Source organism: Cnephaeus nilssonii (genome assembly GCF_951640355.1).
Source record: "Cnephaeus nilssonii genome assembly, chromosome: 12".
In the NCBI taxonomy this organism is placed as follows: Eukaryota; Metazoa; Chordata; class Mammalia; order Chiroptera; family Vespertilionidae; genus Cnephaeus; species Cnephaeus nilssonii.
In genome coordinates this window covers 23,667,550-23,684,612 of record NC_137083.1, presented here as the reverse complement: position 1 = coordinate 23,684,612, position 17,063 = coordinate 23,667,550, and the positions used below count along the sequence as shown (strand labels likewise).

The following is a 17,063-nucleotide window of genomic DNA, read 5'->3' as shown; positions in this document are numbered from 1 at the left end:
TAGGTCTGGCGTGGGGAATTTAGCAGGGAACAAAACAAAGAGCTTTCATTGAAGAAAACTTACTCTTATGGAGCATGCAAGGCAGGAAAATGAGCAAGATGACTTCAGAAAGTGATACCTGCTATGTAGGAAATACACAAAGGGATATGATAGTGATGAGGAGGGAGGGAGGAAGGGAGGGGAGAGAAAGATGATTGCTTTTGAATGGGTGGTGAGGGAGGTGAGCCATCCTGGCAGAACCAAGGCCTGGAAGCAGGGATGAGCTGAAGCAGTGTGTAGTGTAGGCTGGTGTGGCTTGCGGGGGAGGGGGGAGCAGGCAGGGAGGGGGTGGCATTGGCAGCAAGAGAGGAAGGGGCAGGAGCTACGGTCAGGTCATGAAGGGCCTCATAGGCCATGGTAAGTGGCTGGGGCTTGTTCTCAGCACAAAGAGAAGCCACCAGAGTGTTTTTTGAGAAGGAAAGAGATATGATCTGATTTATGGTTGCAAAAGAGCCCTCTGCCCACTAGGTAATAGAAGGCCAGAGGTAAAGAGGGAAGACCAATGAAGAGGCTATTTTAATAGCCCAGGCAGTCTTCCCTGGTGGAAGCAGCAGGAGAAAACCAGCCAGAGTCAAGATATGTTTTGAAGGTAGGACTGACAGGATTTACCATGGGGCTCGATGTGGAGGAAGGAGGGGGAAAGGAAGGGACCAAGAATGACTCAGGTATCATCACATCAGCGTGGGGCGCATGGGAGTGCCATTTACAAGCTTATGAGGTGAAAAGCAAAGGTTCCATTCGGATGTTAGGTTAGAGATGTCTGTGAGAAATCTAAGAGGAGCTGTGTGGAAGAAACCAGAGGTGTGAGACCGGAGCTTAGAGCAGGGAAGATAGAAATTGGGGTGCCATTGGCACGTGGCTAGTGGTTAAAGCCATGGGACGGGATGAGAGCACCTAGGAAAGAGAGGAGGGCTCTGAACCCACTGATCTCGGTGCAGGAAGACAAAGCAGCAAAGGGACGTGAGGACTGCCACAAGGAAAGCAAGAGAAAAACCATAAAGTTAAGCTACATGTTCAAATGAGTGCAAGGTCCCCAGGAAGTCCATGGATGAGGATTAATAACTTTATCAATTCTTTAGATACCCCTACTCTTCTATCATGCCTGATTAAAAAAATAATAAACATACCAAAATCACGTCCCTCGAGTCTAGAAGCTACTATGTTACCTACTTTAAAATCTCACCTTTGCTCCAGTGTCCCCCACTCCACGTAATCCCATTGGTCCGGGGGGTCCTGGTAATCCTCGAGGTCCCTAGATGTCATGATAAGGGAGAGAGTGAGCAACTTTGTTTGCAGTATTCGAAAGAAAGAAAGAAAGAAAGAAAGAAAGAAAGAAAGAAAGAAAGAAAGAAAGAAAGAAAGAAAGAAAGAAAGAAAGAAAGAAAGGAAGGAAGGAAGGAAGGAAGGAAGGAAGGAAGGAAGGAAGGAAGGAAGGAAGGAAGGAAGAAAGAAAGAAAGAAAGAAAGAAAGAAAGAAAGAAAGAAAGAAAGAAAGAAAGAAAGAAAGAAAGAGAAGGAAGGAAAGGAAAGGAAGGAAGGAAGGAAGGAAGGAAGGAAGGAAGGAAGGAAGGAAGGAAGGAAAGAAAGAAAGAAAGAAAGAAAGAAAGAAAGAAAGAAAGAAAGAAAGAAAGAAAGAAAGAAAGAAAGAAAGAAAGAAAGAAAGAAAGAAAGGGAAGGAAGGGAGGAAGGGAGGAAGGAAGGGAAAGAGAAAGAGAGGGAGGGAGGGAGGAAGAGATGGATGGAGGGAGGAAGAGAAGAAAGGGAAGGGGAGGGCAGATGGAGGCAGAAAGGGGGAGAGGAAGGGAGGGAGTGATGGAGGAAGGGAGGGAAGGGAGGGAAGGGAGGCAGAGAGAAAGGAATGATGAAGGGAGGGCAGGAAGAAGGAAAACAAGGAGAAGGGGGGCAGGGAAGAAGGAAATAAATAAAAGCAATGCTCAAACTTACAGCCACACCAGGATAGCCATCGCCTTTGAGTCCTGGAGCACCCACTGGTCCTCGCGGGCCTTGGGCACCCTGGATAAATTCCACACCAGGTGATATCATAAGATTAAACTGTGGGACACCTGGTAAAATGTAAGCACACTACCAACTCAATAAGCCAAAAGTAGATTTGATAAGTGCAAAAGGAATGATTTGGAAATGTTTAGAAGGAAATCCTACTATATATGGTAACTCATTATCTCTTCATAAGTCTTACTCCTTGTATGTGGTGGGAATCATGAAATGCATGTAGGAAATAATATATGTGAACCATAACTGAGTGCTCTATAGAAAACACATTTCATAGAAATTAGAAGATAGCTGATTGCTGATACTTTAATTTTTTAAATTATGGATTTTTACTGCAGCATACATCAGGAAAAGGTATAAAAATGAGAAAATTTAGTAAGCATCCTGTAAGAAAAAGAATACATAGCAAAATTTGAAGTGTAAAGTAAGATAAGTGAATGTTATTTATTACAATGGGCCTCAATAGGGCCCAAGTTACATGGGGAATAAATAAGCCCAAATAAAAAAAACAGTTTTCTTTAAAAGTTATAAAGGGCCAGGACACAGAGTTAGTGGTTCATATTTTGAGACCTAGGAAAAAGTTGTAAGTATCGCTTTATCATGCTAAACTTAGACATCAAAAACTTTTAGTAGTAACTACTGGCCTCCGATATAGAGAAATGTGCTTATTGCCTCTCAAACAAGTGTTTTGAGATGTGTACTCACTACAACTGGAAATTAAAGACATTTTTGGTGAAAGTAAAATGGAGAGGGAGAAAGCAAAATAGAAATGAGGAAGACACACCTAGAAGATTTATTCAATATAAGTCTTTTGCACTTATATTTAAAACTTGTAATATTCCTTTTATACCACATTCCATTGTTACTACGATAACTCTTGCAATGGCCCTTGTCAGTACATATCAATTATTCTTGACTTTTACATTAGGAAGAAACTCTATTATTAGACAGACCTTTGTTTTCCAAGAATGGAAAAAGTAGCAGAACTCTCGATACTTTGCTTATATGATAGCAAACCCTGAAATCAAACCGCCATTTTTCTAATCCAAAATGTTGGCCAAAATCCAACTCTCCAAAATGTTCCTAATTCTATTCCTATGCAAGAATGATTGATTGGACCGGGAGGAAATCAGCATATCCTTTAAGCAGTAAGACAGTTAAAAGTGTTTTGAAAACCATGAATGCAACAACTGTTTGTTGTTGTTGTTATTGTTTTTCTTTATTGATTAAGATATTACATATGTGTCCTTATCCCCCCATTGCCCCCCACCCCCCACTCATGCAACAACTGTTTTTTCCTATTAAATCTAAGAAACTGGTTTTACATGATTAACCTTCTTAAGAATGGTCATGTTCAGAACACATGTGGTCACTTATTAAAACTTAATTTACTATTTATCATCCACAGAAATCCAAGATGACTGCACACAGCTGTATGACAGAGAACAAATGCAAGGTCTTCTGGAGAGGTGAGTTTTGGTGTATCTCCAACTACAGGAAACTGGTCACTTCTCAGAAGCAATCTATTCTGCTATTCCAACTGTGTTTAAATTAAGGTTAAGCATCCACATGGGATATGTCCCAAAATAAGATGTCCGTTTCTCTCCATGCTTACACAAGGAGCAGGCCCACAACAAACAGCAGTAACTGCTCCCTGGTTAAGTTGAAAGAAAATTGGAATAAAAATCCACTTTCAGTTTTTCTTTATACATGCCAAGCCTGTAACAAATCATCAGCAGCTGTTGTCATTTAGCCTCTGGCACCCACACTGGGCGTGGGGGGAGGGGAGCATTAAAACATTAATAGTTTACAAACATTTTTTTTCCTAGAGAACTTTGTCTTCTGCAAAAATTTTAGTTAGCTTGTTACTTCTAACGTTCACAGGAATACCAGGAGATGGGGAGAAGGGAAGTGCTCCTTCTCAGGTTTTTATTTGGGACTCCTCACCACACACTTTTCGATGGAAGGTTGCCACTTGGCCTCTTTGCACTGGATTCAAGAAAATGTCGTGCCAAGTGATTCAATTTGAAGTGTCTCTCATTCAACACAAATTAGGGCAGAAATCTTAATCTGATGTTTTAAAATGGGCTTTCGAGGGGATCTGGGAGTTCTCTGAAGTAATACACAAAAACTCAATTAATGTGACAAAATTTCCATCAGGCATTTAACCCCCCAAATACTTAAAGACCCAGGTATTAGGGAAGAAGGTCAGAAAGAGCATCTTTAGAGGCCAAGGGATTTGGAAATGCTTGGAGTAAAGAGGCAATAACTTTACTAGCACCAATAATGTCCAATGACCATCAGTAGAAAATAAGGTGGGGCTTATAAACCCTAGCCGCATATTTAATTGGACTTTATTTCTATTGTAAGGAATAAGCAGAGAGAAGCAACTATAATTCATAAATCTAGGAATACACAGATCCAGGAGGTTATCAAACAGTATAAAAATTATCACCCAAATGTTCTTGATCAAGGTCATATTTATAGTTTTAATTATGAAATTTGGATTTTATCCTGGAGTTGTACATAACTTGGGTTCCCATGTGCCTCAAAGTCTGGGGAGTAAGGTTCTGGTTTGTCTGGGACTTTCTGTTTCAGCTTGAACCTCCCACATCCCTGGAACCTCCTCTGTCCCCAATAAACCAGAAGATTGTCACCCTAGCAAGGATGACTGTTAACGTGAATAAGAAAAATGATGCCAGGATCCTCCCTTGACCTTCAGAAAGAACCCCTACATTTAGATCAGTATATAATGGGTTTTGTATTATATTTCAAAAATGGTTCTAAATTTTGTTTTTATGGCCCGGCCGGTGTGGCTCAGTAGTTGAATATCAACTTATGATCCAGGAGGTTATGGTTTGATTCCCAGTCAGGGCACATGCCTGGGTTTTGGGCTCTGTCTCCAGTAGTGGACTGGCAGGAGGCAGCCAATTAATGATTCTTACACTCACAAGTTTGTTTTTTGAAGTTTGAAAATCACTGATGTTAGTATTTGAGCCCTTTTGTCTAGAAGAGACAATTTAATAGAACTGAAGCCAGCTTCAAAGCTACATAACAACATGCTACTCGTTTAGTGAGTGCTGATTATGGAGCCCTGAAGCCTGTATGAACACAGGGCTGTGCTTGTTGCCATTTGGAATGTTAAATATTGCTGCAGTGCTGGGCTTTGCTGCCATGGAAAAATAGAAATGACTACTTAAAGCTGTCTTCTATAATTATTTGCATTTTCATCTAAAATAACTCAGAAAGATGAATGACATTTAGGAAAAATAAATGATCCTCTGCATTCATGAAAAATAAATGATCCGTTGACTTGTTTTTTTACTAAAGGGAATAGTGTATTCTTATATTCGAGTTCATCAACATACTGGAAGTAGGACCATCTCCGTCACCAACTTATGATGCATTAAATCTACTTTCATTCTCTCACATACAGAAAAATAAAAATAAAAGAACATAAATAAAGCCTACCTTTGGTCCTCGAATAGCAATGCCAGGTTCTCCTTTAAATCCAGGCACCCCAGGTCCTCCTCTGTCTCCCTGGACATTTCAAATAATGTTCAGAGTTTCAGACTTTAGGTTGCATGAGAAACCACAATGACAGGGGACAAAAAAAGGGGTTTGTAAAGGGCCTAATTTACCACTATCAGATCTTGAGAGAGAACGTTCTTCTTGAGGAGAATTTCATATCCTAAGTAAATAAAAGCTGCCAGTAAAAACCACTAAGCTGGTTTAGAAGAAAGGCCGCTGAAATAAGAGGTGGCTAATTTGACACAAATGTTTAGGCTGTAAGAATGTCTGGGGATGCTCTCCAATCTGAGAGGATTTCTTTTCTGTCACACTTCCTGATTATAAATCCTAGAAGATTCTTCTGAATAAATACAGTAAATTCTTACCTGCTCTAAGGTCTAGAATTTGGGGGAGGTAATTCAAGGTGAAGTGACAAGTTCAAGACCAGGAACAGAAATCTGGTTTCTAATCTTATATTTGCTGCTGGTCTTTAGTTTGCTTAATTGTGCTATATCAGAGTTGAACTACATAATAGCTTGGGTTCTTCCAAAACTAAAATTCTAGTTGACCGGTATCATGAATTCCATTCCCCCTTCCCAATTGTCTAAGAAAAAGAAAAAATATATTGCCAAGAATACATACCTTCGGTCCAGGTGGTCCAGGAATTGATGCTCCAGGAATTCCAAAAGGGCCCATAACCCCTGGTTCACCCTAAAAGCAGAGAAAAATACTCATTACATTTCAAGCAAAAGAAAACTATATACAGGAATTACATTAGGAAAAACATAGAAATGTGTTTCCAGCATTTTAAAATATCATGACCCGTCTATTTTACAGACGAATGTGAAATATTTTTACATCTTTGTTAAACCACAACTAAAGTTATTGATGACTAAGATTTCAATGCCTTTAATAAATGCACTCAACTAATTCCTGAGTATTAGGAAAATTTTATCTCTTGTGCATCCTTTTATTAGCTAATAAAAATTATGCACTTCATGGTGTTTCCCTTCTGTAGTAGACCAGGGAAGTCAGAGGGAAATATTTGTTCAATTATAACAATTATCTTCAGCATAAGTTTTGGGGTATACTTGGTAGATGAATAATGTTTCTTATAGTTTATAACTTTTCCTTTGTTATTTTGTTTTGTGTCAGTCTTCCATTGTAAGCAATCTCATATTCCATCTTAGAAGTAGAGAGTTTATGGTAAAAAAATTATTTTCAGATAGAAAAATTAAAATATTTCTCAATAATTTTTGGTGTCTCAATTTGATCATTTATTTTTCCTAAATATCAAGCAGTATCTCTGTCCCACCTAGTTCTAGACCAATTATTCTCAAATTTTAGGGAGTAATCACCAGAGGAATTTGGTAAAATACAGAATCCAGGGTTTCAGTCCCAGAGATATTTAAAAAAAATTTTTCCCCAACTCTAGTTGACATTCAATATTATATTAGTTTCAGGTGTACAGCATAGTGGTTAGACATTTATAAACTGATCGCCCCAGTAAGTTTAGTACCCAACTGGCACCATACATAGTTATTACAACATTGTTGGCTGTATTCCCTGTGCTGTTCTTTACATCCCGTGGCTGATTTGTAACTGCCAATTTGTACTTCTTTATCCCTTCACCATTTTCACCCAGCCCTCCAACCCACCTAACATCTACCCACCATCAGTCAGTTCTCTATATCTATGATCTGTTTCTATTTTGTTTATTTATTTTGTTTTTAAATTTTACATATAAGTGAAATCATATGGTATTTGTCTTTACCTGTCTGACTTATTTCACTTAGCATAATACCCTCTACGTCCATACATGCTGTCACAAATGGTAAGATTTCATTCTTTGTAATGGCTGAGTAATATTCCATTGTATATATATTCCACATCTTCTTTATCTGGTTATCTACTGATGATCATTCCCAGATATTTTAATTCAATAGATCTAGGGGCTGGGCCCAGGAATATGAATTTTTATGAGGCACCTCTTTTGATTCTGATGTAGGTGCCATTACCTCCCAAAAACACACTATGCAGAGCAATTATCATTAAAAGAGGGTGCACACTCCCTACAATGTGTTTAAAATGACCCATTTGGCATTATTAGAAGATAATATTAGGGCTACACTATAATTTTTATCTCATCTTTTAAATTTTCAATTATTTAGATAAACCTATGATATTAATATGGTAGTTTATGAATAAAAATTGTAATTAAAAATAAAACTATATTGGAGTGTGGTCAATATATTTTTTACTATTAGAGATGCGTAATCAAACAGTTTTAGAAATTGCTGATATAGAACAGGTGCAGCAAACTGCAACCTGTGGGCCAAATCCCATCTGCCATCTGGCTCTGTACAGCCAGGGGCTAAAAATGGCATTCACATTTTTAAATGGCTGTTAATAAAGTGTGTATATAATACCTTCAATTTTGCTCCTTGGCCTGCAAAGCCTATAATATTTACTACCTACACATCTACCAAAAAATTTGCCTCCGCCTGCCCTGGCCGGTATGGTTGGAGCATTGTCTCATATAGTGATTGTGAGTTCAATTCCTGGTCAGAGCACGTACCTAGGTTGTGGGTTCGATCCCCAGTGGGGCACATAAAGGAGGCAACCAATGAATGTTTTCTCTCACATCTATGATTCTCCCTTTCTCCCCCTATCTCCCCTATTCTCCCTCTCCCTTCCCCCAACCTCCCTCCCTTCCCCTACCTCTCTCTCTAAAATCAGTAAGCATATCCTCCATGAGGATTTAATAAAAGAAAAAAAGTTTGCTTCCTCCTGCCTTAAAGAATGAACTATTCTAAGATCATGAGCTGCCCGTTTGATCTCCTGCCTCCTTTGGGAGAGTCACTGGTAATGACTCCTGCCCTGAGCCACAGCTGAGGCCTCCTGCTCTGCGGAGTCCCTAATATGTTGGACAGCTGAGCACACCGGCCTACTGGGGCCCAGATCATGCCAATGCATGTATGTGCCCACCCTTAATTCCAAAACTACAAGGCAATGGCACATGACACACCAGGATTATAGCAACAGATAACCAACCACCCAGTTCAGTCCTATGGCAAAGACATAAAACACTAACCTGTTAAATTTTTCACTAAGACCAGAGCAAAATTATGCTTCCAGATTTAATCTACTCTACTTTTTTTAAGAGGCCAATTACTGTACTTTTAAATACATAGTTATATACCTGGAAGGTATACATTTTTTAAAGACCCTGTATTAAGATTTGCTTATGCTTTCAAATATAGCAGTTCTTCATCAAAAAAGAGCTTTATTTAAAAATACAGAAAAATATTCACTTTGAATAAGAGTAACTGAGACACATAGAGTAGTCACTGTTATTAATAATAATATAACACATTTCTTATAAAGTGGAATTTCTCATCATATGCTGCTTGAACTAGCTGCAGCAGAAGGCACTTATTTAAGAAAATCAGATCCTGGTGCCCTTCACCTACTTAGATCTCTGGGCATGGTGCCAAGAAATAGGGATTTGTAACAAGCTCTTTGGGGGATACTGAGGGACACTGGTCTATTGCTGTGCAGAAGCTTTTTAGGTTGATGTAGTCCCATTTGTCCTTTTTTCTCTTTTGTTTCTCTTGCCCTGGGAGATGTATCCATGAATATTCTGCTACGTGAGATGTCTGTGATTTTACTGCCTATATTTTCTTCTAGGATTTTTATGATCTCATAATGTACATTTAAGTATTTTATGCATATTGAGTTTATTCTTGTGTATGGTGTAAATTGGTGGTCTAGTTTCATTTTTTAGCATGTACCTGTCCAATTTTCCCAACACCATTTATTAAAGAAACGATCTTTATTGTATGCTCTTGCCTTCTTTGTCAAATATTAATTGACCATAATGGCATAGGTTGATTTTGGGGTCTGTGTTCTGTTCCATTGATCTATATGCTTGTTCTTGTGCCAATATGAGGCTGTTTTGATTACAGTGGCTTTGTAGTATAGTTTGATATAAAGAAACCATCCTGAAAATGTAAAGGGAGCCCACTCTATGGGAGAGCATATTTTCCAATGATAAGGGATTAATTTCTAAAATATACAAAGAATTCATGCAACTCAACAGGAGGAAGACAATCCAATTTAAAAAATGGTCAAAGCACCTGAATAACCATTTCTCCAAAAATGACATACAGATGGCAAACAGACATATGAAAAAATGCTCAACATCACTAATCATCAGAGAGATACAAATTAAAATGACAATGAGGTGTCACCTCACACTTGTCAGAATGGCTACCATCAACAAATTAACAAATGACAAGTGCTGGTGAGGATGTGGAGAAAAGGGAACCCTAGTACACTGCTGGTGGGAATGCAGACTGGTGCAGCCACTATGGAAAATAGTATGGAGGTTCCTCAAAAAATTAACAATGGAATTGCCATTTGACCCAGTGACCCCACTTCTAGGAATATATCCTTAAAAAATGGAAAAACCAATCAGAAAGAATATTTGCACCCCTATGTTCATAGTAGCATTATTTACAATAGCTAAGATCTGGAAACAGCCCAAGTCTCCATCAGTATATGAATGGATAAGAAAGCTGTGGTACATTTACCCAATGGAACACTAGGCAGCTGTAAAAAAGAAGGTTCTCTTACCCTTTGAGACAGCATGGATGGGCCTGGACAATATTATGCTAAGCGAAATAAGCCAGTCAGAGAAAGACAAGTATCACATGATCTCACTTATATGTGGATTCTAAGGAACAAAATAAATTGACGAACAAGAGAGGACCACAGACATGGAAGCATAAAACAGACTGATGATCTCACAGGGAAGGCGGGAAGGAGGGCAGGAAGAGATTAACCAAAGAATTTATAAGCATATATGCATAGCTCACTGACACAGACAATAGACAGGTGAAGGCCTGTGTGGGGATGGGAAATGGTGGGGAGAGGGGCAAAGGGGAGAATATGGGGGACATCTGTAATATTCTCAATAATAAAATTTTTTAAAAAAAGAATCACTGGTCGACGAGGGATGCTTTGTTTTGTACCTGCTCTCATCATGCGAGTACCTTTTTTTTTTTTTTTTTTTTTTAGTTGTTCTTTAATAGTCTGGTCCTTATCTCTTTTTACAATTAGCATCTTCCTAGAGGCCTGAACTCTTTCAGGTTTGCCATTTCTGTTTCCCGACACATCCAAATGATCTCAATAGTCTCTCTTGCTAAGTCAGGACACATACCTAATTGCTTGCCTCACAATTTCCTTTACTTCTCCCTCAGCTCCCTGTCCTGGATAGTTTTATCAGGAATAAGTCTCTCCTTATTTCACATTTCACAGTATTGATTTTGCTCTCTTTAAATAACTGCATTATTGAACTCTCACTATGTGCCTGGAACTGGGCTGAGTGTTTTATTAACAGTTTTAGTCTTCCCAACAACCCTGTGAAATAGATACTATTATTACTTTTTTTCTGTGATTGAAACAATTGGCCCGGAAGGTTCCTGGGAGGGGCAGGGTGAGAACCCCACTCTCCTGCCTTCTGTAGTCCCGCTCGTCATCCCCTCGGCACCGCCTCTCAGCCTGGGACCTTGTAAGTTGTTCAGCAAAGCAAGATGCCAGAGAATTGGTATCTCCTAGCTTTATCACAACTTCTGAATATTTGATTGTTGGTAGAGAGGACTGCAGATTCTCTCTTAGAAGCATAAATATTCCAATGAAGAGTACATATTTTATGCAATCTCTTTATTCCATTCTATTGCTGTCTGGAATAGTATCTTTCCTAAAGCCTTTTTCATTTACGAGTTTTTGGGTTGTATTTGTTGAGGAGGAAATTGGAAATCAGATTTGCAGTAGAAATCTAATATTCTATTAAAACCAGACACAATTACAAGCTCCCCAATGCAAAAGTGAGAGTATAAAAACTTACCTTTGGCCCTTCGGGTCCCGGAAATCCCCTCTGTCCTTGATTTCCTTTGCTCCCTTTCTTTCCTTCATCACCCTGACAAAATAATTAGAAGAATATAGTCGTCGTGTTAACAAACCCTCCTCAATCATATAGCAACCATTTCAGGACCACATTCTTAGCTAATGCCAATTTTAAAGTGATGTGCCCCAGCCCAGCTCAGTCACACAGGGTTTGTCAATGTTCTTGATTGTATCGGGTACTTCAGAATTGTTTGGTCTTCACCATTTATTCAATATGATTTAATAAAAAAAAACAAACACCTAAGTTCAGTGTCTTTCTTTGGGGACTTTTTGAATTCACATTTCTTTTGCACCCTTGGTCTTTTAATAGGTGGTTCTTCAGCTTCCATGCTGTTTCAGCTTTAAAACATAAAATGAGATCTTTTTCAAATTCAGCCCCATTTATTCCTCCATAGGGAGTATAGTTCTTCCTCCCGAAGGAGACTGGTAATTCTGTTGGTAGAGAGATATGTGGGCATTAACCTGGGGCAGAGCTAGAAGCTGCCTACTGACTGTTCCCCAGCCTGGTTGCCCACTGACGCTCTCCCAGAACTGTTTCATCTTCATTCAGAAACCTCCAAGCATTTCTTCTCCTCTAGCCTTCCTCAAGCCACAGGTCACCTCAAAGCCACGGATCCAGTGGCCTCTCTTTCCAATGCACATCCTCCTTGCTTGGGGGGTGGCATGTACCACCCTTTGAAACCCTTCCTCCTTGGTTTCCCTAACATGGCAACTCTTCTGCTTATCTTTGTTCTGCTCTGAATATTCTTTCTCCAGCTACTATACAGGATGAAATTCAAACCTCAGCTCTGTTTCTCAGAGATATCATTCATTCTTACAACTTCAGTTATTAATTCAAGGGTCTATGTTCCAAAAGTGCATTCTAGAATACATTAGTTCTCTTGAATGTTAGTAGGCAAGCATTTCTATATGTTTGCATGATGTTAATTAAAAAGGTATTCTCTGTCCACATCCCCTGCACCCCCCCCCCCAAGATCTTTTATAATCTGGTAAGTCAATAAATAAAATTGTTTGAAACTCTACAAATATATTTAAATTTCAAATTCTCACATTTAAGGGTAAGGACTCAATTTTAGCCAATATTTTTCAAGACATAAACTTCTTAAGCAGTCCATTACTATTTTAATACAATTATAAATAAAGTACTAATAAGTGTACAGATTTTACTTTTACTTTCCTTATATTGAATTCTTCAGAAGCTTTATATGGGCATTGGTGACTCTACATAAAAACTGCAGGGACATCTGGCACCTTAGAACTCTGGGTTATGTCACTAATGGTCCTACTGATGAATTTAGATATTCTTGTCATGACATACAAAGATGGCATTCACTAGCATTTCTACAATGAATAAAATAAATTTATTCTGTGTTGTGAAAGTAAAATTGCCACTTACTAAGGTGATATTTCTTATTACCGTGTGAAGTTCCATAAATAGTTAAAGAAAATCTATGGGCTTTCAGGTCTCAAGGATGTACCTCAAGCCTTCTTTTCCCTTCCTATGTGTTTTTTTTTTAAATCCAGTCTGGCTATTTATTAAGAAAAACCTGTGTTGAACTCTTTGTATAAGCTGGGTCTTATAATAGATGCTGGGAAATAAAAATGAATAATACATACTTGCTTTCTTCCATAGCTCACAAGCTAGTATCCACAACTTTAAGCTAGAAGTAAACACATTGGACATAGCAAGAATAACAATCAAGTTTTTCCTAAGTCGGCTCCTTAGTATCAGGACCAGAACACAGGCAGTCTGCTTCCCCAACACTGTCAGTTCCATACCTTGGGGCCAGGTTGTCCTTTTCCAGGTGCTCCCTCTGGGCCTCTTGTTCCTGGAAGCCCCGCTTCTCCCTGGAGGGAAGGATACTGATGTCTTAGCTGACCCTTCGTAGACAGTATACATCAGCCCACCTTGTCTCTGCTCATGGCCAGTGGCTTCTCTGCTGAGACCCTCCAAAGCAGGCCAGACCTTAACTCTACTCTCAAAATTAATTTGGAAATTTGCCAACTTGAATAAATTAATATCAAACTCCAGTTTAGCTCAGAGCACTTGGAAATATCATGAAAAAGGCCAATTTATTCGCCAATTTCTTTTGGCTCACCATTCACATTTGGTGGTTTGTGTTTTTTAAAGAAAACAAGAAAGATCTTCAGCCTTTCCATCTGCTGTTTTTCACTGCTTATATTGAAAAATGAGTATTTCACATGTCCACTCAAAGTACTTTAGGAAATCTTTATAATGGCCTTACTTCCTGAATACATTTACAGATGCTCCTTTTAGAGGGAAAAAAAAAGGTGTTTTTTTTCTAAGTTTAAATTAAAGTGCTTTCTAGGAATCCCAGGAAGACTAGGTCACTGGAGAATGTCATGTCCAAAACACTGAGAGAAGGCAGAAGTGTGAAACACTACTTACCTTTTGGCTTGGTGCTCTCTTTCTCTCTGGAGTAAGTGAACAAGGAAATTTAGACTTGTGGGTTGTTGTTTTTTTAAGACTAAGTTTGTCCTGGATGGTCTAACTTGAGGTCCTGTAGGACCGAGGTATAGTGTGGTTCAGTAGTTTTTACCCTGGGGAATATGGAAACGTAGTTACCTTCTTCCCCGCAGCTCCATCTTCCCCTGGTACTCCTGGCTGTCCTGGGAGCCCTATTGAGCCTGGCGCCCCCTGGTGGATAAGCAAAGATTTTATTTCCCAGAAGTTCATGTTTATCATGCACCCCCATTTTGCAGTACTTGCAATTAGATATATCTTATAGTGTCTGAGAAAAGCCTCGAAATCTAAATAGTACTTACTAGTAATCAAACTATTTGACCTTGGAAAAATTACTTAACCTCTCTGGGTCTCAGTTTTAGATTATGTTGTTTGTTATGGGTTGAATTAACCCCAAAAAAGATACATTGAAGTCCTAACCCATGGTACTTGTGAATGTGACCTTTTTCAGAAATGGGGTCTTTCCAGATGCGATCAAGTTAAGGTGAGGTCATTAGCGTGGGCCCTAATCCAGTATGACTGGTGTCCTTATAAAAAGAGGAAAACACCATGTGAAGATAGACACATAGGGAGAATACCGTGTGGCAACAGAGGCAAAGATTAGAGTGATGTAGCTGCAAGCCAAGGAATGCCAGGATTGGCCACCACAAGCTAAGAAGGAGCAAAGAAGGATTCTTCCCTATAGGTTTTGGAGGAGGCATGGCCCTGCACACACTTTGATTTTTCTATTTATTGTCTCCAGAACTATGAGACAATAAATTCCTATTGTATTAAGCCACACAGTTTGTGGTACTTTGTTACAGCAATCCTGAGAAACGAATATAAAAGTGACATGAAAAAATTGGGGACTTAACATCACTTCCAGCTCTAATGCTCAACAATTCAAATTAATTTATGATTAAGAATAAGTTCTTTAATATATTCAGAGAAAACACATGCTACCTTCAAAAAGTATAAAATTGTTCTTATTGCATTTATTACAAGCAAAATATATTAAAGATAATTGAAAGGCATTTCAACTAAACCAAACTAAAAAAGCTACTGAAAAAAAAAGTACAGTGAAATTGTTCTATGATTGGGAATTCGTGTATGTGGACAGCCAACTGTATGCATTCTTCTATGTCATTTTATGTAAGGCACTTAAGTCTCCAAAAATTTGATGTCTATGGAGGTCTTGGAACCAATACCCCCACAGATACCAAGGGACAACTTGCTTTAGGGGAAGTCAAAAGTTGTTGGAGGGCGTCTACACCCTTATGTTCTAGATTATTCAAGGATCACCTTAAATTCAAAAAACATGCAAGTTGAGATAAGAGGTAAAAGCAAGGGAAACAAATAGCATGTTGACATGTAAAATTGTTGGGTAACAGAAGTGGGCTGGACATACTTTAGATTTAGGGAATGGATTGCTTACGAAACCATAAAACAAAGGAAGGGAAGTAGCCTTTACTGAAATCCTAACTACTAGGTGCTTGGTTTTATAATATGGCAGGCGATAATGTTCTAAAGCAGTGGTCAGCAAACCGCGGCTTATGAGCCACATGTGGCTCTTTGGCCCCTTGAGTGTGGCTCTTCCACAAAATACCACGGCCTGGGAGAGTCTATTTTGAAAAAGTGGCGTTAGAAGAAGTTTAAGTTTAAAAAATTTGGCTCTCTAAAGAAATTTCAATCGTCGTACTGTTGATATTTGGCTCTGTTGTCTAATGAGTTTGCCGACCACTGTTCTAAATAATCACTCTGTGCCAAAATAGAGCCTGTGGTGCTAATAAATGAATAAGTAAATAAATAAAACAAGTAGCAGTCATTAAAATAGACCAATTTTGGTTTTTCTTTAACAATAAGAGTTATACTGAGCATCAGACCCCTTTCTGAATAAACACTCTACACTGGTAAAGGAACAGTTAGATGACACATACATGATCTGTATTTCATTTGGATATAAATGAAACTTTACATAATATCACATAAATCATCTAAATGCTTCTGAGCAGCATGGTCAACTCACCTTTGGACCTTGTACTCCAATCCCCACTGGTCCTCTAGGGCCTGGAGGTCCTATCTGGCCTACTTCTCCCTAATAAGGAAAGAGTATTTGAAGAGTATTTGACCAAGGCAGCAAAATAAAAATTCCTTCTTTGATCTCCTAAGAGTTGTCTTATATCAACAAAATAAGAGAACACTGAGCTTCATGTGCTCAATTCATATATATACTTTACCCCACCACATTTGGAATGTGGAATGATCTGGCTTAAAGTATAGGCTATGTAACATACTCAAAATTGATTGTAAGGACCCCCCGGACCCCCCATAAAGAGTCCCTGGAAATGATAGTTATATTGTAGAACAACTAAAATTGACACATGAGAAATTAAGATGACCGATGATCAAAAGCAGTATCATAACCAGAGAGAACAACCTGCGCTTCCGATGATGTGCCTGGAATCAGGCATCTCAAGGACAGTAACAGCAGTCTATTAAGCTGCTTCTCACATGGGCATCGCTAAGGAGTGGGCTTGAAGGTGAGACTTCTCAGAGAAGTGTTTTATTTATTTAACAATGATTAATGATTTTTTGAAGCAACGTTAAGGACAGCTAATTAGAAATAGGTGTCATACCTCTCCCCAAGGGATAAATAATAGTTCTAATTTAGGAGATAATTTGATTCCTGTTTATAGAAAATGTTTATTTGTTGGGTCATTTCTGACTCCATATCTTTAAGTAAATGTTTTAGCGGTTAGACCTACTGTGGAAGTGCTGGTGAGAATAAAAATGAGTCAGTCCAAAGAGGCATGTAACCACAGGTAGTTCCTACTGATATTACTGCTTGAGATGCTAGAATATGGTCTCATAAGTAAAAGTAACAAAGAAAACAATAAATGAAGATTGTTTAAATTAAGCTTCTAAGAGCACAAGGAATATATATTACATTTTCTACACCATTAGGATTATCAGTTAGATTTTACATTAAGTAGAGATCTCTGATTTTTAAGTTCATTTCATCTGCTGTCTTCCAAATGCCTGACTACTGCCTAGAAAACAGCCAGTATATT

The 17,063-nt window shown here is 38.6% G+C and overlaps 1 protein-coding gene across 1 annotated transcript in view; it reads right to left on the bottom strand.

The window, feature by feature from the left end:
- COL28A1 (collagen type XXVIII alpha 1 chain) overlaps positions 1-17,063 on the bottom strand; it is a gene marked incomplete at its 5' end in the record, with an annotated part of 144,637 nt that overhangs the window by 67,239 nt on the left and 60,335 nt on the right. The window contains 8 exons of the mRNA XM_079786735.1: positions 1,223-1,291; positions 1,983-2,051; positions 5,520-5,588; positions 6,201-6,269; positions 11,470-11,541; positions 13,308-13,376; positions 14,116-14,187; positions 16,019-16,087. Coding sequence (XP_079642861.1) covers positions 1,223-1,291; positions 1,983-2,051; positions 5,520-5,588; positions 6,201-6,269; positions 11,470-11,541; positions 13,308-13,376; positions 14,116-14,187; positions 16,019-16,087 — 558 coding nt within the window. The remainder of the gene's footprint in view (positions 1-1,222; positions 1,292-1,982; positions 2,052-5,519; positions 5,589-6,200; positions 6,270-11,469; positions 11,542-13,307; positions 13,377-14,115; positions 14,188-16,018; positions 16,088-17,063) is intronic.